The 20,098-nt window shown below is 40.5% G+C and overlaps 3 protein-coding genes across 3 annotated transcripts; all 3 read left to right on the top strand.

Annotated features, from left to right (window-relative positions):
- Positions 1-2,604: 2,604 nt before the first annotated feature.
- LOC129599149 (zinc finger SWIM domain-containing protein 3-like) lies at positions 2,605-6,438 on the top strand. Its single transcript, XM_055497293.1, has 2 exons — positions 2,605-3,444; positions 4,976-6,438. Exons 1-2 carry the CDS (start codon positions 2,669-2,671, stop codon positions 6,363-6,365), a joined length of 2,166 nt encoding a protein of 721 aa, XP_055353268.1. The 5' UTR covers positions 2,605-2,668; the 3' UTR covers positions 6,366-6,438.
- Positions 6,439-9,625: 3,187 nt separating this feature from the next.
- Positions 9,626-14,574, top strand: LOC129599154 (uncharacterized). Its single transcript, XM_055497302.1, has 6 exons — positions 9,626-9,762; positions 10,015-10,226; positions 10,293-10,404; positions 10,766-10,856; positions 12,698-12,862; positions 14,210-14,574. Exons 2-6 carry the CDS (start codon positions 10,020-10,022, stop codon positions 14,223-14,225), a joined length of 591 nt encoding a protein of 196 aa, XP_055353277.1. The 5' UTR covers positions 9,626-9,762; positions 10,015-10,019; the 3' UTR covers positions 14,226-14,574.
- Positions 14,575-16,153: 1,579 nt separating this feature from the next.
- Positions 16,154-19,762, top strand: LOC129599152 (uncharacterized). Its single transcript, XM_055497300.1, has 2 exons — positions 16,154-16,709; positions 18,256-19,762. Exons 1-2 carry the CDS (start codon positions 16,551-16,553, stop codon positions 19,396-19,398), a joined length of 1,302 nt encoding a protein of 433 aa, XP_055353275.1. The 5' UTR covers positions 16,154-16,550; the 3' UTR covers positions 19,399-19,762.
- The last annotated feature ends 336 nt before the right edge of the window (positions 19,763-20,098 follow it).

Here is a 20,098-nt window from a genome sequence, read left to right on the forward strand (position 1 = left end):
ATATTTTACTTATCAATAATTATTATTTCGATCACTTTCACAGCAAATAAAAATAACATACCAAGATCTGTTTGGCTAGCGCTCTATAAATCAAAAAGCGGCGCTGCTTGTCATTCTTTCCAACAGACGCAGCTTTGGTGATGAAACAAGTGGGTTTTAATAATATACATACACTGGCAGCCGCTGCACTACAATCTGCATACAGTGCTCGTACTGCCGAGCATACCACAATGTCTTCGGCATATTGCCGGTGAACAACCATTCAGCCGGCACTGCGTATATATACAGTTAGCTATGGACTTTTATTACAACTAATTATACGAGTATATACTGTATGCAGAATATACTATATATTTCCGCATACCCATCCATACGCATAGCGCTATCGACTGTGGGTGCACACATATTTATGTTTTTATGAAGTTAAATCCAGATTATGTAAAATGCAGTGCTGATTTGTAATAAATATGATTACAACTGCAGAGTTGTGCTATACAAGTATGACAAAAATATTATTAGTGTTGTACTTACTGTAACTGATACTGCGGAACAGACCTCCCGAAAGCACGCTGTAATCCAATGCCTTCCATAGTTCCGGAACTTGCTGCGTGATTCACAAAACATTTGTGATCCGTTATTGAATCCAAATTGCCGTTTTTGTTTGGGCAATCTTTGTGTTCACATTTTACGGTGCAAACTTCCGTATCCAACACTTTCCGCGTTATGCTTGATAAAACGGTGGCTACGCCGTGCGTCGATTTAGCACCAGCAGTCATCCACGAGCAGTCAATAGAAACATTTGTTTTGCCGATTTCCCCTTCCCGTAAGCCGTGGTGTTGCCGCACTTCCATGGCTGCCCTGTGTTTGCTTTCATCGGCAATGACTTCTGAACACGCTTGTACTGAATTGCAGATTCGATTATATGCTCCCCCGGACAGTGGACACAGGCCAATTGCTGATAAAAATCCACTTAGCCGCTTATGTTTCATATCAAACAGAAGACCGGCAGTGACCACAGAGACATTACAATCACGCAGGGGACTTTTATAATAATCACTTCGCACTAACTTAGACGAGTATAATTCCCGCGAATGATTACCACACGAAATTTTGAGTTTAAAAGATAGTCCAGATTTAGAAACAATCGATAGTCGGCTTTGACGTTTGCAGACATCGGCACCATTTTTCGTATGAGCAACATGGTTACAATCACCTTCAAGTAAATCTCTCAATAAATCACTGTCAAACAGAATGTTTTTAGGAAAAGCACGAGAATTGCCAATCTTCGTCGTATTGCGTTGTTTTCCTTTGGTGAAATTTCGAACTTTTTCATGACTTCTAATGCGAGGCATATTGTAAATTTATATGCTAACGGTCACCATGGTTAGAGTGATACTGTTAAACTGCTCTGCAATCTGCATCATACTCTTGCTGATGAAACGCTTCAGCAATTTGTTACACGTGTGAAGATTGTTCCCATGATTGTTATTGATCAGCTGGCACTGACAGTGGTCATCTGTGTAAATAACAAAGCCATAAAATGTGGTAGTGTACCTGTGCCGACTGATTATTCCCTAACCTTATGATAATCACTGCTCGGCACTCTTCAGTCTGACAATACGATTGCGCCAAGTGGCCATCGTCCACACAAGCAGCGCGCGCGGTGTAAATCAGCCCAAAGCCGAACCGATACCGCCGGCTACTAAACAGCGGCAGCTGTTACTGAACAAAGAAACAACTGCATCAAGGCAGGTTTAATTCAGTTTTCTTTCACCGACCGGTTGTTGAAAAAAATTCACTGTTTTAAGTGGAGACGGCCGATTGTTATTTCCGATACGCCATCCTGTAGCTTACGTGTTACTGTATCAATGGTAATTGTTTTCAAAAATCGTTACGGAGTACCCCAAGCACGCCATTTCGCCTTAACTCCAAAAACTATCAAAGGAGCCTGGTCTGAGCTCCCTTATGATTAGCGGAGCTGGCGTGGTTACGTGACCGTGTTATATGCCTGCTTCTTGGCTTGTATTAGCCTATTGGCTTTGCTTGGGAACGTCTTTTGATGAGATGTTCTGCTAATCTGCTAATTGATCGCATGGCTCCGCAGCTATTGTCTTTGCTTAGTCTATGCTGACCCGGATTCAACCTTTTCTTGCCCGAAGTGGCTATGCGCAGGCGGCTCATACAGCGGTCTTATACTCTTTATACTCCGTATTCCATAGCAACAAATCGAATGAAGTATCAGCCTTTTGTACTACCGGGTATTACTCTGACAATGAGTATGCGCCGTACGTATTACCGTGAGTGGACTATAAGAACATACGTAAATTTTTTTTTTACCTTCCCTGAAATTTATGTGGCCCCTGGGGGTCGGGAGGTTCTTTAACAAGTAAAAAAAGTGTACATGCTTTTAAAATAGAGGAGTAAGGAAAATTTAGAGCAACAGAACATAATAAAGAATGTTTGCTACGTGTGTAATCAAGGTTTTCTTCTGTACGAAAAAGGACAACTGCGACACTATAACTGACGCTTTGAATCGAAGTTTTAACCAACATTTATGGCTTTTCGTTTCTACGCAACCGTACGTTTGCTTTTTAATCACTGATTTGTTTTGCTATTATTTTTAACTTTATTTGTTTTCTGTTCCCAAGATAACGACAATTGTTTTACAATGATGAAAGAAGGCGATCTTTTTGACAACTACGATGATGAATTGCGTGCTTTGAAGAAATACGAAGCAGAAACTTTCCAACTTTTTGTTGTTGCTAGTGGTCATTCTAAACTTTCGCCTGATGACCCTTTGCACGAATCGCTTAAATACTCTTCCATGAAGCTGGTTTGCAAACATGCTGGGAATTATCGCGGCCATAGAAAAGAATCTGTGGTGTCGACCAGAAAAACACAGGCAACGTTTAAAACAGGATGTAATGCTTATGTGAAATTCAAGTTGTTTGGGGATAAAGTTACGGTTTTAAAGCTTCCTGGTGTGAACGACCATAATCACGCGGTTGAAAAGTCGCTATATCATTTCTATCCAGAGAACCGAAATCTAAGCGATGCGGAGAAAATTGATGTCGATTATTTGGTACAGTGCAACGTTCAGAGGTCTACAATATGCAAGTCTGTTAACGAAAAACGGCGATCTTCGGGTGCTTGCGGGCAAGCTATAACAAAGGATATTCATAATTACGTGCACTCTACGAATTCTCGTTTGCGAAATGGAATAACACATGGAGAAAATCTCAAAGCTTACTTGCAAGAGTTGGTGAATCTGAACCCCGAAACTGACATTCGTCTGGTAAAACAGAAAGACGAATCAGGAAATAACATGTTGCAGATGCTGTACATTCAGACTGCTGAGATGAAAAAGTTACTGTTTGATCACACCGAAACTATTTTCATGGATAGCACCTACAGAATCAACTGCGAACATTATTGCCTTTACAGGTGAGCAATAGTAGGCAAAATTAATAACGTCAATTAATTTAATTGATTTTTTTTCTTGGCAATTCGCACCTTTTAATATCTTTCACTAGTTGTTACTCACTTTCCTACCACCTTTTGATCGCTGTCTTATCTGGTACACCAACCTTTACCCTCTTCAAAACCTCATTAAATTTTCTGGCGAACGAAAGAGCTGTCATCACGGCCAGCGAAAGAGCTGTCACCGTCGTTTTCGCGGTTTTTAAAGGCTCTCGTGAAGCTGTTAGCCGTGCGTATTTCTTTGCCGGTGCATTTTTGATGTCCGCAGCTGTAGCAGCTTCGATGGGCGACACCCGTGGGCTGGCGAGTGGTTTCCGACGCATACTTCGCGGTACACAACAGTAATTTAGTGTTTGCGAAGAAATGATAGCAGCACCCAGGGTATTCGATGACCCCTCTAGCTACTGTTACGGCTTTAAAATAAAGGTTTTTTAAAACCTACGGCTGATTCTTAAAAACTGTGCTAGTTACCACTGTCAAATTGTAATCCGTCTGGGATTGTGTATTACTGCACTGCGATTGTATTGCTTTGCCGCGGTACTAGTACTCGCAGTCCAAGGCTGCATTGCAATGGTAAATCGTACTAAGGAAAGTGGCCCAGTATTAAAATGGTGCCCAATTCGTGCACATGCACGAAAACTTTCCCCTTTGCGCACTGTCGAACACATTTTGGTTTTATTTTATGGCATTCTACAGGCAGCTGATCTACATGGATTGGCGTGAAAACCGTTTGTGCGCGTAACATCCGGTTCTGGACTTACGCCATTAAGGAAAGTTAAAAAAAATTAAATGCATTCAGCCGACCAAATGTCTCATTGTAGTCCGATCTTCTTCAAATTTCGCTCATAAACGCTCGCATGTATTAAGATTATTTTCACACCAAAGTGATCAAACTATAGTAACACCGCTTTTTCAATTTTAAAAATATAATCAAAATTTTTTTAATTCATTTAAATTTTGAAAAAAGTAAAAAAATGGGCTTGGGAATGCGCGAAAGTAAATCTTTTTATGCAAGTACACGAATTTAGTACCATGTGCAGGCTTGATTTCCTTCAAATTCTAACGCACAACTAGCACCACGATCTTACAGCAAAAGAACGTGCGCTGTATAACAATGTGTAAAAGATCGTGCGCTGTATAACGGTACTGGCGACGATCAAAGGCACAACGTGCAACAAGAGCGCGTTAAGGATTTTTAAATAAAACTTGATAATGGAGTTTCCGTCTGGCTTGCGAAATCGTGTGCCTAGTCTACGAGTAAAACAAAGCTACAAACAGGAGGAACTATCAGTAAGTATTCGAGTGATAAAGGAGCACAAAGTATTGATACAAAAGCACGTAATAGACACGTACTGTATGGCTAAGGAATATGCCATCATAGTATGGCATATTCCTTTACCTGCACCTACAAATTACAATCGGTGAACAAAGTTTGATTTCTGAATAAAAATTAATTAAAAGCCGTCATTTTTAGTAATAAATTATTTTATTTTAGCGTGGTGGTTGAGGACGCAAACGGATTCGGTCAGCCTGTCCTTTTAGCGTTTCTGGCAAACGAAAAACGCCAGACTCTAGTGTCGATGTTCGAACTACTGATACAGACGAACCGGGACGCAGTTCAACAAATTCGATGCATATTCATTGATAAGGATTTTACTCAGATTGGCGTCCTGAAAGATTTATTTCCGACGTCAGATCTGCTGCTGTGCTGCTTTCACGCCTTGAAGTCATTTAAAGCGAAAATAGCTTCAGAAGCCCTGCCTGTAGCTACGAAGACCGACATACTGCATCAGTTTAAACGTGTAATGTATGCATACGATGATGAGGCGCTAGCAGTGGAAGAAGAGAATCTGAAAACCAAACTGACCCAGAAATTAGCGCAATATTATTCGAAAAACTGGGAAAACTCAAAACAGTTTTGGGCGCACGCGTATCGAAAGCACTTGCCTACACGAGGGAACCGCACCATAAACAGGATAGAACGTTGGTTTCTCATGGTAAAAAGTGCTTTCCGTTATTCTGGAAGAGCGGTTTGGACGCGATATCATTTAAAAGAGTGCGTGGAAATTATAATTGGTGTTACACTACAGAAGTGGAGCATTGCGTCGTACAACGAGTACGTAAACGCCTCAAAGCGACTCATAATTCACGACTTTCCAATTAGTGAATATGCGGAAGCTGTTGGTCGAGATCTTACAAAGATTGCTGCAAAAGTCGTGGAGAAGCAGTTCAGCATGTATCTGGTAGAAACATATTCCGTAGAAACTGGGGGGCCTAGTGAGTGGATAGTTAAAGTTGAAGGGACGCCATGCAGAGAATACGAAATTCAAAAGGCGGACATCAGTTTTTGCTGCACTTGCTTCATTAATTGCGCATTTGGATTGCCTTGCCGGCATATATTCAGCGTGCGTGGCATGTTGAAAAAACCATTGTTCTCAATGGACGATGTGATCGCAAAATGGCGACGAGCAGTGACCAGTGCGGACACCACCGATTTGCATCCAGATGTTCTGAAGGCTGCTCTTCAAGGAAAGACGGATGGATTTCTTATGGACACTGAACAGCTCAGTCCCGAACGCCCAGCGCACAGCACCTTGGGTCAACGATATAAGGCATCGAAAGATGTTTGCAAAAGAATTGCTTCCGTTGCTGCAGGCTTTGGAGGTGCACAATTTGGATGTATCCTCAGCTACTTTAATAAACTTGAACAGGAACTACTTTGCAGTCGCTTGCCAGAAATACAGGGTACGGGTAATATTGTTGCGGAAGTGAACGATCGAAAGCGACTCCTATTACGCAAAGAGCAAGTGCGTCAACCAAAAGGTCGACCCAGCGAAGGATGCCGGCATAAGCGTTTCAAGCGGACAGCAAAAACAACTGATTAATTATTAACAACGAAGAAAAGTCCGTATTAATTTTGTCTGCTGTTAGTTTTTCAAGGCAGATGTATTCATTTGGCACTCGAAAGTAAAATATGAATATATTATGCATTCACATTTGCTTATTTTTTCAATCAAAGAGCAAAAAAAGTACTTCATACTTCAAGACCACATACTTCTAGACCTTTGCTCACATAATATAAAAGTGTGCCCGTACATAATTTCTTAAAGATACAGCTAGTTCGAAATTTGCGCTTGAAACGATGGCCACGTTATTACGTCTATCACATTCCTTAACTTCGCTCCGCAGTTGACATGTCCCTTCCTGCAAAGACCGTTTTCGAGTCGCCTTCCACCAGGCATTTACGTTTATTGTCATTTAAATATCTGGCGTGCACCAAGCCACCAGCCAAGCAAATTCAACTTCCGTGCTTAAACAGTGCGTGGCGCGCGGTAGTATGGAGTTTGGCGTAACACGTGAATTTGTGAAATTCGTTGTATCGATTGGTCAGAAATTACCGGACAAGCTTGTACAAGCCTGTCCGGTAATTTCTGTCGTAAAGATACAGCTAGCGCGAAGTTTGCGCTTAAAACGATGACCACTTCACTACGTTTGGCGTAACACGTAAATTTGTATATTTCGCTGTATAGAACAGGCAGAAATTACCGGACAGGCTTGTACATACATAGAGGGCTTAGTGCAAAAGCCTTTAATCTTCGCCAGAATTCAGAAATTCCGCGCGCCGCTCAAGCCACTTCAGCCAATGCGGCCGCCGGCTATGCCGCGTTGTCTAAATCCTTTGGCCGCTATAAACAGTCGTCTGAGACTCTGATTGAAGTCGTTTCAGGTATTCAAATAATGTTCTGGTGCGTTTTTGCGCAGTAGAATCAGTACCGAGACACGACTAGGGAATGTAACTTCTATCCAAAAAATTTGGTGTCTTTTTGCAACACCACATAATACTCGTAATTTTAAAGACATGCAGGGTCGGTTGTACTCGTATAAACGACTACTAATATGAGCTATGTTGGTATTTTTGTGTGCCTACAGGAAGAATAACTTTAACGTAAAATACGTTGGATGTTTTTGTTTCGTAATGTTTTGATTCGCAAACTACAATGTTTGGTTTCGTCAATATAGAGCACGCCAAGTCCTGACTATACAGCTTACGTAACGCAATTAAATAAGCACAGATATGGCAATGGCTGCGTTACGGGACGTTAGTGCCGGAAAAGCGGATCACAGTTAGCTGTTAACCTGTCCAAAACCAAGGAAACGGAATAGACTGAGCCGTGTTCGCTTTAGCGTTTGCGCAGCTGATCGGTGGAACTGCCCACCGTAAGGTTCGTTTTCTAAAAAAACCTTGAGAGAGTTTTTAATAGAATAACATCATTCGAAGCTAAGCGCGAACAAAAACTCCTGTTTCGCCCGTGATAAACATAAATTATTATTTTTCAGAAAAAAGTGGTATCCAGAGACCGTGGTGGTGTGCACTCAGTCCTTGGTGGTGTTAGGAGATTTTGGTGGTTTTTACCAAAAAATTGCAAAATAAAAATAGGTGGTGTGCGAAGCCTGGTCGTGGTGAAAGGTGGTGTGCGGGGACTTTGGTGGTAAAACGTGGTGTGCGCAGCCTTCCCCATAAGATAATACGTCGCAGACGTCCCTTGTAACATAATTACAAAGAAATTAACTTGCACTACTTGGATTACCTCTTTCAAAGTTTTCTAAATTATGTGGAAGATAGTTTAGTTTAGTTTGAATCGCAGTGCTTGCCCAAATGCGTTTTGCACACCTGGTGGATGACTGGAACATTACGCAACAAATGTGTTGTGTTTCATCGCGTTCCCCATCTATGTTCATCAGAGTCAGAGAATAACGATCTCTGTTTTACAATAAAGTACAGAGTATTTCGTCAAAAAACTCCAGCATCAGAAAATTATGCAAAAAAACCTTTATGCTACTGCAGTAGGCAGGAAACATCAGAAATTACGCTAAATTCTTGTGACAGCCAGCACACCACACGCTTAGACCCGCAGAGATAAGGAAAACGTGACCTTTTGTCGGGTTGCGATCGACTGTGGCTGCTGTCTTGCAGCTGGGACCAGCGCCAAATATAGCATTTTGTAAAATAGTATTTGTCTTTGCTGAATAATCTCATTTTGATTGCTATATGAATACTTTACTAAACCCTGCATCGCTCAATTGTTCGCAACTTAGCATTTTGCAACATGCGGATGACATAGCGGGGCTGGTATTTAGCTAGTACATATATCCGTTTCTTTTCTTGTATTATACTGGCATAGATTGTAATTTGCACATTAACAACGTCTTAGAAAACTAATTGTGTTTTCTCTATTATGCGACTATGCGGCATTACAGTTGATAACATGGCAAAATGGTTTACGAAGTTGATTGATTGTGCAGAGTACGTGCGATCGACTGCTGATTACAATTTGCGCATATTTTCCTTTGAGCAGTCTGCCAGCGGCTCTAGAAAATTTATCGCTGCAAGCTCCCATCAGTTGTGGATGCTGATATCGAATCAGTTTCAGCATCTACCTTATTTTTTCGAAACTATATTAACAGAGTGGAAAAAACGGCTGTATTTTGATGTTGAATGGAAGACTGACGAGTCTTCAGCGACGCATGCTGAAGCGCTTTTGGTCCAGTTGGTGAAGTATTCGAAACGAACGATAGGAACAGAAAGAGTGATTGTTCTGGACAGTTCGCGTAAATCTAAAGCCAGCTACCATTCGATTTTTCCGGACATCGTTTTTGATGAAGTGGAAAATTTGAAAAAAACTGCTCATAAAGTGGCTAAAGGGTGTGACACGGTGCAGTTGTCAAACATGATAGACACTAATCCGTATAATAAAAATCAGCAATTTAGAATGTACGGATGTGCTAAGTTCGGTCAAAGCACTGTTTTAAAGCGGCATTGGTTAACATCACAGGAGTAGCCCATGGATCGGTACGAATTTTTTTGTGTGAGCTTGATAAATGTCTGCAAGTTGCCAGTGTCACCTGCCCACAATATCTCGCGCTATTACGAACCAACGCATCATCGTATTTCTTATCCGCCTACTTTATGTCATGGATTATTTGGCTTTGAACGTCAGGTCGGCGCTGTGCTGAAAAGGGCATTTTCTTATGACCTTAATGCTCATGGCCGAATTTTTGCAAAAATGAGAAGTAATATTGTAATGGTTTATTCGCAATATTTTGTTTTCTGCGGTGTCGTAAATCGAAATCACCGGTCAAATCATGTTTATTATACTCATGTTTTGGGCAGCAATCTCTTGCAGCAAAGATGTCATTCGGCTGCATGTCGAACAGAGAAACGGTGGCCGGTGTCGAATATTTCGCGTTTTGAGTCTGATGCGCTGTTACAGTTGGCACAAAGTAAGCAATGTTGTACTTACTTTTAGTCAGAGACTGTAATAAGTTAAAAGAGTGAATTGTGAGCACAATTTCACATGTTCATAGTTTGCGTTGTGGTTGCTTGGTGACTAATTAACTGCAGCTTTGAGTTAGGGTACTATTATGCCAGCATTGCCGAATCCAGTACAAAAATCCTACCCAACGAACTCGTTGCCACGTTCACATTCTTGTTTCATTAATTTCTAAATCCCACAAATTTTTTACCGCTAACAGGAAATATGTCGGACGCTCGAAAACGCTCAGCTTCTAGCGTACGTGCGAATAAAACACCGAAAGTCAGGGCAGTTACACCGTGTTTAGATGATGACGACGATGCTGTGCTACCTGCCTCGGTATTTTCGGTTACCACCGTTGTGGCTGCGAAATCATCTCCCGAACACGAATTCAGCCGTTTGGACGACATGTTTTCGAAACCCGTTTTATCGGTAACCTTACTTGTACCGCCGGCTGCATATGGTCAATCAAATTTATGGCGAAGTTATCCGTTGCAGGAGGTCTTTTCGGGTACGCGTGGCGACGCGTTCCCCGTGCTCGCTACGAATAAACGGGTGAAAGATAACGAGTGGACGTTGCTGATCCGGGATAAGTTCCAGGCGACATCAGGTAATTAAATTATTTAACCATCACGTGGTTAGCGCCCGTTTGCGCTAAAATGATAATATGTGGTCACTTACACTCATACCCGGTATTCTATACAGATGCATTGAAAAGACGCACGTTTTATTATCTGGCTGCTTAGCGTTCGTTTTAATTATCTGGCTATTGGCAATAATGTGCAAAAGTTATGTTAGTTAGAGTACATGTACTTATTTCTAAAGGAAGCGTATCTGCAGATAATTGCGTGCATCGAAGCTTCTAATAAACTGCGCTAGTTCATCTAACTGTCACAGAAATAGCACTGTGAGAAGTCTAAATGACACTTACCTATAATTTATTTTAATTTGAATTTATTTGCCTGTTTTAGAGATCACGTTCCCAAAGAAGTTGAATAAATTCCTACAGGGACTGGCGACACCGTCCGTCGTTAGCATTGAACGGTTCAACGTCACTGAAAGGTACATTTTCACAAATTTTCATCATACATTTCGGCAAGTGCAGGGTTGGTTGCACCAAAACTTTTCTCATCAGATTTTTGTAATTTTTGCACTGGTAACCTCATAACTAGCTTACTGAATAAAAATTTCATTAAAATTCTGTGCGCCGAGAGGTAACATAACATTTTACGTGACATTTTGCGTAACATTACGTAACATTTTTCTATCAGTACATTTTTTGTAATATGTACTTTTGTAATTTAGTTTTACTATTTGTTTGAATTTTGTTTTTTTGTTGAATTTTCCTACGTTTGAACTGGTGCGCATGCAAACCTGTTTCATGATATGCCTACAAATCATTTGGCAACAATGCAAGAAAGTGTTCGGGTGTACGCAAAAGCACAAGGTTTTGTGCAGGTACGCGATCACGGCGGTATGTAACGGGTAACTCCCGGCCCGTACCCATATTACAGATTGTAATGCTAGTTGTCCATTTTACGATTTTTACTTATACTCGTACAAGTCTTTTTAGAAATAGATTTTTGAAAACTCATGAGAGAACTGCAAGAGGCTTCAAATATTTAAGAGAAGTGGGCCAGTACATGGTGCAAATTTCGTGTACATGCACGAAAAATTTCGCTTTTGCGCACTCCCAAACACATTTATGTTTCGGTTTATGACGTTTTGTAGCCAGAAGACTTGCATACACTGGCGTGAAAACCGTTTTTGCGCCCAACATCCGGTTTGGGATTTAAGGCTGTCAGAAAATACAAAAAAGTTTGAATGCGTTCAGGTGTAACAAGTCTGATTATGGACCGATCTCCATCAAATTTTCCGCGTAAATGCACATAACCATGAAGATTGGTTTTACACCGATCGGTCCGATGCAGACTTCCATGATTTTTTTCAAATTTCAAAATGAATTTTAAAATTTTTGAAGTTTATTTCAAAATTTGAAAAACATACTAGAACAGTGGATCCGTGTAAAAACGTTTTTTGTGGTTATGTGCATTTACGTGCAAAATATGAGGGAGATCGGTCCATAATTAGACTTCTGGTACACGTGAACGCATTTAAACTTTTTGGAATTTTCTGACAGCAATAACTCCTGAACCGGATGTTGCATGCACAAATGGTATTCTCGCCAATGTATACAAATCATCTGGCTAGAGTGTCATAAACCGAAACAAAAAAAGTGTTTGGGAGTGCGCGAAAGTAAGTTTTCGTGCATGTACACGAATTTGGTACCATGTACCGGTCCACTTCCCTTAATCTGAAGGCATTTAGCGTAATTCTCAGGATATGCCTACCGTGCCCATTGCGTGTCTGTTAGTTTAAGACTCTTGCATATCTGCTAGTTTTAGCACAGTAGATTTCGCGCGATCGATCTTATGAGGTGTTCATCAGATCAAATGCGTAAGGGAAACAAGATGTTGAGAGCCAGACGTTAAAAATTGTTCACAAATTACTTCGTGTAAATAGTGATGGAAAAAATAACAAAAATAGTTGTATGATGAGAACTCACTCGCTGCAGAACAGAGGCTCAGGTAAGCCGTATTTCGGTCGCCATGTACTGTGCCCGAAGTGAATAGCGGCCGAAGTGACTTTTAACCGAAAAAATTCAGTGCTGCTATTATCTGTAGCAAACAAATTGAGTCGTGGTTTCGGAATACAACTAAGTTAACAAATATTTCGTTCGTAAGATTTTGCTACCTCTCAAACGGTTCACTATCTGTCACTTCTTCTGCCCCAAGTACTCTTCGCTTTTTGGGCAACTAATGAAGAATAATTAATGTATAAATCAACGATAAATGCAGATGTAATTTAAAATTAAAAGTAATGAATATCATGCTGTTTTTCAGAGGAATTATTGTGGTTGACGACATCAACTTTGTCAAGTTTGACTGCAACTTGCGCGAACACGTAACGGCAAAGTGGCCAATGCCAGAAGTCATCACCGCGAAAAATTCATGTAATTTGAAGACCAGCAAAATTGACATCTTTGATCTGGGCGAAAAAATGGAAAGGTATTTACACTTTTGGTTTGAATTACGTGCCGTTTATAATTAGTGCGGCATTTGATTGAATTTTCCGGTACTTTTGATTGAATTTCAGTTTTTTTGCGGCGGCGGTACTTTTAATTGAATTATCCTATTTACTTAATATTGCTCGATCGTTCAAACAAACTTTCATAACGAATTATTTTCAAAACGATATACCACTGGGCGGGCGCCAATATACGGTTAAGGGACGTGGCCCGGTACATGGAACCAAATTGGTGTGCATGCACAAAATCGTTCACTTTCGCGCACTCCTAACAATCCTTTGTTTTGTTTACGACATGCATTCTGCAGCCGGTTGATATCTATACACAAGCGTGAAAGCCGTTTGTGAACGCAACACCCGGTTCGAAAGTTATGGCTGTAGGAGGATTAAAATTAAAATGCATTCCGGTGAACCAAAGGTCTCATTATGTGCCGATCGTCCTTCAATTTTGCACATAAAAGCATTTACACATGAAGATCGTTTTTACACAGAACCAAAGTTACACCATTTTTTTCAGGTTTTAAAATGATTTTCAAAAACGCTAAAACTTATCTTGAAATTCAAAAAATCTGGTAGAACTATGGTCTGGTGTGAAAACGCTCTTCTTGCTTATGTGCGATTTCATGCAAAATTTAAAGAATATCGGTTGGTGACGAGACTTTTGGTACACCTAAATGCATTTTAAACTTTAGGAATCTTCTTACAGCCGCAGCTCCCGATCCGGATGTTTGACGCACAAACGGCTTTTACGTCTAAGTATACAAAGTATCTGGCAATAAAATGTTTTAAAACAAAGACTTTTTGAGAGTGCGCAAAAGTGAAAGTTTTCGTCCATGTATCTGATTTTGGCACAAAACTTTCGATGTGCCAAATGTGCCAATTTCGATAAAAAAACAATAACCGAGATATTAGCGGCATTTAACAAATTTTTATAACTTCAGAATAACCAGCCATTGGGTATTTTCTCAATAATAAAATTAAATTAATGCCATTTATGAAAGTGCACTTGGATTTACCTCTGTACGTGCTGTGAATATCCGTCTTATTGGGTCTTGTTTTTAAATTTCTCAAAATTATGGTGTGCTTAGTAAATTTCTTTTACAATTTACATAAGTTCGTAAATAACATAAAAACCCAAAAAGTAGCTATCTCAATGAATGATACGAGTTTATGTAGTAAGTTATAAGTCTTTCAGATAGTGCGCGCAAAATGTAGTTCAAAACTTGTGAAGCGAGATACAGATTCCGAAAGTTGTCGAAAATTTTCAATTATTTTGTTTGTTTTCTTAGAAAGTAATTTTGCTATCGGTGTTGTTCTTTGCTTTGCAGAGCTGAATTACACTGAGCAATGTCACTCCCAAGGATACGGAAAACGGCAAAAAGTGCATTCTGCTAGATGGCCAAGATGAAACGGGAAAAATTGCGTGCCGAGTGTGGGACAAAGTCGAGAATTTTAAGAGCGTGTTGAAGAATGGTTATCTTATCAGTGTGAAATCTCCTAAGGTCGTGTTCGCTAACCCCGAGTTTAATGGTGGTTACAGTTCACCATTTCAGTTGGTTTTTGTTCCGGATCAAACCGTAGTAACGGTCTTAAAGAAGTGAGCTCGTGGCTCGTGCGGGATGTGTTATCAGCGAACAGTAAACCGGAATTGCAAAAAACGCATAAAAACTCTGCTGTCATATACGCATAAAAAAACTGCTGTTTAACCTGCATTTATAAAATTATTCGTGAAGTTTCCATTAGGTAACTTGCGGTCGATATTTTTGCGGTTTTGTCGGGCTTAGACATAGCAGTGCAATTAACTCAAAAAATTGTACGGTAATCAGCTCGAAACACTGAACTTACGAGAAAAGTATCTTACAACACTGCGTTTGTTAATTATGTTCACTCTTGAATTTATTCATAAAAAATTTGCTCTATTCCATTGACAATGCTCTTGGAATGTTTAGATAAAAGAGGTAGTAATAAGGGTGCAAAAATGATGAAACACCATATTAACCCCGAAACTCTACTTAAGCTCGCAAACAGAAATGTATGGCCGCTACGCCGGTCACTGAGATCGATATGCAAACCCCACCACGTCCGCATTATCTGTCACCAAAATGCAGACTAAGGCGCAACAGGTCATTCATGTGCGTCGTATATATTCAAATCTGTTTTTTCGTTCATGAATTTACGGTTCGTGCGGACAATTATTGGCTGCAAGGATTCTTGAAACAGGTAGCGCCATGGCACCGGCACATTGAATTGAACTGTCATCAGGACAATAACAACGGGAAACAATTTTCGTGGTCTTTCTCGCTTAACTTTTAGCGTTTTTTCCACGTATCCTATTAAAATTTATGTCTCTTCCTATTTCTACTTCCAAGAAGCGGCAGCAGATCAGACAACAAAATTTTTACTTTTCTTGGCCCGATATCCTGAATTACCCTGGTATCTGCGTTCGTATCGAAAATATCGTTCTCTTTAACTATGGCGTTTTCTTTTTAATATGAACATCGTTCCGTTCTTATTAGTAGTTTGTTGTCTGTACTTGTGGAAGTCTCCATTCCATTAAACACTGCAAAATGGTTTTTGCAATTGTGTCTTGCATTTCCCTTCTACGAAGCGGCACTAGGGCTAAGCTTCCGTAACCTTAGAGCACAACTTCAAACTTTGTTATAGCAAGATTAAAACATAATAATTGCCAGGTTCAGCTAATAACATAAAAACATAATAATATAATTTGTCAGGTTCAGCTTTGTTATTGGCAGTTTTGTTTTTTGTTTTTTACTATGAACCAATGTTGCAAACACAGTAATTTTTATTAACATAATAGCAGCACTAGGGGGATTCGACGAGCAGACGATGAGCACCGGTGCTACAAGCTTGTACAAACGGACATTGTAAAATCGTAGCACTGTTTTTGCCTACCATTTTTGGCGTGCTCGTCAAGCGTGGCAGTTAGTATGTAACAGCACAGTTAAGACGTAGTAGGCTTAACTGGGCACTTGAAATCTGAATGCTAAATTCCTTGTCGTCATAACCTATTCGTAAGAAAACAAATTGATCCTTACGCTCCCATTGCCTCCCAACAGCAGACTCACTTTTGTTTCCAGGCAACTCGTCGGCAAAGAACTGTTTTGTTACAGTAACACTCAGTCTGTGTACGAGTAATGTTCGCAAACTTTCAACAGCTGCATCCACCATACGTAGTTACAGTGCAAAAAATTAATAGTTAATTAACGTTGCGAAGCAACTGAAGCTCTACTTGCATGCGTTTGGTAGATCCTGCTGGTGCAACGAAGTTCGTCAAAACATTAAAGCACGAATCGGGTCCTGGCTCGCCAAATCTAAATTTTAATACGGCTTGGCGTACTTTGTTTTTTTGGTGTTGATAGGCAGCGTCCGTTGCGTGATACCTACTGTAGTTCCCCGGCATCCAAAGAATGTACCGTACATCTTCTAAGTCATGCCAGTCAGTACCAGCTGAGCTGGCTGAGAAAATGCACCTGCGAGCTGTCCGATCGGCATCCCACCATTGCCCTGATATTGTTTCGCCTGCCCTCGCTAGTGCTCTCAAATGGTTTGCCGAAGATTACCGTACGAAGGACGCCGCTATTTTGATGTCACTAATGGGACTTACAGCAACACTTTCGGCTGGCCAATTTGCGTTGAAAACCCACAAAGATGTTGAACACCACGTTACGCCGGCGCTGCTTATGCTTACAGTCGGGACGCCGGGAAGTGGCAAATCAGTCGCAATCGAAAAGTTCTGTATGCAGCCGCTATCAACGATCGGGGCGTTGGCTCAGCGGAAGTTCTTCGGAAGGCCGGCTAATACCTCAAGTACGTATGCACTGTGCAGTGTAGGCTCTATTTAGCGCTGTTATGCCAGTAACAGCAAATTCTGTTTCACGATATAATCATATTGATGATATAGACGTCGTGACGAGGTGACCATTTTGCGCTTTTAATTCGCTTTTAATACACTAAAACTTTCGCTTTTTTGTTCAAAACCTGTATTCCATGTGGTTAATCAGCTAAATATAAATGTATTTAAGTTACGTATAAATGTAGTTTAAGTTACGTATAAACTGCTTGTGCACGCATCCAGTTGGCACCATAATAGTAAGGTCGATGCTGCGTGCACGGGGAAACACGGGTGTTGGCTGCGTGCACGGGTGAGCTTTTTGGATCCACACGGTGTTAGCTGTGGGCACGGCTATTTCAATTTTTTATGATTTCGAATTTCGAATCTTCATGGAAAAAACATTACAGAGATTCACGTCTTCGGCTCATCTTACAGTGACTTTTAAGTACTTCGTGGTACTGCACTAAGAAGTACTTCAACAACACAGTACTCTCCACTTGCTATGTACAGCAAATTTCGCAGTACTGGCAGTATCTATTTTTTCGTTGAGAAATTTTAGGTTAAGCGAGTAGGTTATTATAAGTAGTAATTATGTAAAAAATTTATAACTAAATTATACAAATAAATTTAAATTAAACAACTTAAATAATTTCCCATGCACGCAGGCAACGCCCGTGCAGGAATCCCGTGCCCGCAGCCAACACCCGTTCCCAAACTCCGTGCACCCAGCCAACACCCGTGCGGACCCAAAAATATCACCCCTGCACGCATCAAAAAACCCGTGTTTACCCGTACACGCAGCCATAATGTAATAGTAAATATGGTCTGGCTTATGCGAAAACTTTTTCACCAAACCACGATTAAAATTATTTTGAAATAAATAAATAATTTTTATTATTTGGATGATGCCGGGCAACAGCGGAATGTGCACAAAAACGTGGCACGTGGAATGTGGCACTTCAAAATAATTACAAGACAATTTCAAAAATAATTTTATTTCTGGTTTGGTGAAATCAATCTTCGCAATTATGCGAGCTTCCATTAAAATTTAAGAAAGTTCGATCGATAATGGAACGCTGGTTAAGTGCAAAAGCTGATCATAAGCTGTAGCGCTGATCATAAGCTGTAGCCAGTTGATTTGTAAACGGTTTTTGCAGTTGTGTATACAAGTTAACTGGCTAATGAATGTCATAAAATAAAGCAAAGAGGTGTTTGGTAGTGCGCGAAATTGGCAGTTTTCTTCCATGTGCACATGGACAAATGACAGTTTTCTTGCATGTACTGTACACGAATTAGGTACCATGTACCGGGCCATTTTCATTAGCTACTTAACTTTAAATTAGTAAAAAATTTTATAATGGCCAACGTGTCTTAAATACAAGGTCACGGCTGAGAACTAGAAAGATACAAAACGGTGCTGCAATTTTTTTCTATTGAACACTTGTTCGAATTTGGTATAACGCAGCTGCACCGGAAAATGATTCCAAGCATGCCAAAGTTGAGATAATTTTTACTTTTTAGGAACGCTGGCTGTATTCAGCAATTGCGGATGATACTGTTGATGCAAGAACCAATCTCCTGCACAAACTGAACAAATCGGCAGTCCCGTTTGATGTTGAGGCAACATTCACCGCCTTTTACCAGTACTGTCGAGAACAGGTGGATATGGCTAACATTGTCTTGTCACCGGAAGCTCTTGAACGCTACTTGGAGCTGTCCCAAGAAATCGATCAAATGAAGAAATGTCGACGGGAAAACATTCTTGGGAGAAATGCGGCATACACCATCCCAGCATCTTCAAAAGAAGAGGAGATGACACTCAAGGTTACACTGGTGCTGCACCTTCTCGAGAATGCCATCATAAGCTTCACCGCAACCGGGATCATTGACATTCCGGAGGAGGTTACTTTGGAAACGATTGAAAGAGCCATCAGATATGTGCGCACCAGTAACAACGTGCTGCGTACATTCAACAATGAAAACATCGCTGCAACTAAGGAGGCCGAAATGCTCCTCATCCCGGGAAAGCTGTTGATCCCGCAGATCGTATCAGAAGCGACGCGGGGCAAGAACCGTTACTCGTTTGCTGAACCTAAAATGTTCATTAAGCTGGCAAAAGACCTGGAACGTCAGGGATTGGGGCAAATTCGAGATGTTCAATACAGGAAGAACGAAAATTCTGCGGTCCGAACAGCTATCGTATATTTTAAAAGTCCACCATCAGACACGCTGGCGGTTATCCTTGGTACACATGGAGTCACGGTAGCCGACTACGCGGAAGCTTATGACGCCGATTACAATTTGCGACCGTCTCTAAAAGATAATTTGGGACATATCGCTCGAATTTTAGAACAGCAGAGCCCGTTTTCGAGTGTTACTGACGAGCACGACACTGAAAATGAAGGCAGTGTTTTTAGCGCTAATGGCGAGAATGAAAGTGAATACAGTGAAGACGCCAACTCGGGTGGTAGTGTCGGCAGTGACGAAATGGTAGTAAACGGAAATGAAGTTGTGGTTAATGGTGACAGTGAGTCGGATGTGGTTGACGTAACAGATGGAAAGCCAGAAGATTACCAGGAAGAGGAGGACGAAGACAGCGACAGCGAAGATGATGGTATATATCAGCAGCAGACTAAGAAGCAGAAGTTTGCTCCTACTGCCTGAACGCTATGATAGCGACTGCCGACTTGTGCTTCCACTCAATCTTGAGTAATTACTTAATAACTGAGTAACATTAACTGAATAACTGGACACCGAATTTCATTTTATCTTCATTAATTAAGCTGCATGCAATCGTTTATACTAATTTTCTATTTGCGTAGCGCAACGTCTAAGTTGAAATTTCTTCTCGTTTTCATGATGGAATATTGCCTTTAATTATATTGAATGCTGTTGTTTCGGTACAGTTGAAGCGATTTAATTGTTTGCTCTTACGATTTGTTGAATATGCAGTTTACTAGCAAATTATTAATTTCTTATGGTACATATATTCCTCTGTCCTTTTTGAATCGATTCGAATTTGGGTAAAATCAGAAGAAGGTAGAGTTAGTCCAATGACTTCTCATAATAGTATCAGTCAAAAACACATAACGTTTCTTATTACTGAGATCTTTATTACGTAAATGAATAAAAATACGTGGATAAATTGTACGTGTCGGTAAAAGAATATGACAGCCAGTACCTGTCTAGTACATACCTGTCAAGTTAGTGCAATAGTTTAAGCTTTTATGGATGCAGTAAAGCATGCATGCACACAGGCTTAATATTATTAATAAAACTTTCTATACATGAGCAAAGGACACTTTAGCTTTAAAATACAGCCTGGCCACGCCAAGTTCGGACACTTGCATAAAATAAATTTAAC

This window comes from Paramacrobiotus metropolitanus, unplaced genomic scaffold, assembly GCF_019649055.1.
Source record: "Paramacrobiotus metropolitanus isolate TYO unplaced genomic scaffold, Prichtersi_v1.0 Parri_scaffold0000139, whole genome shotgun sequence".
Classification (NCBI taxonomy): Eukaryota; Metazoa; Tardigrada; class Eutardigrada; order Parachela; family Macrobiotidae; genus Paramacrobiotus; species Paramacrobiotus metropolitanus.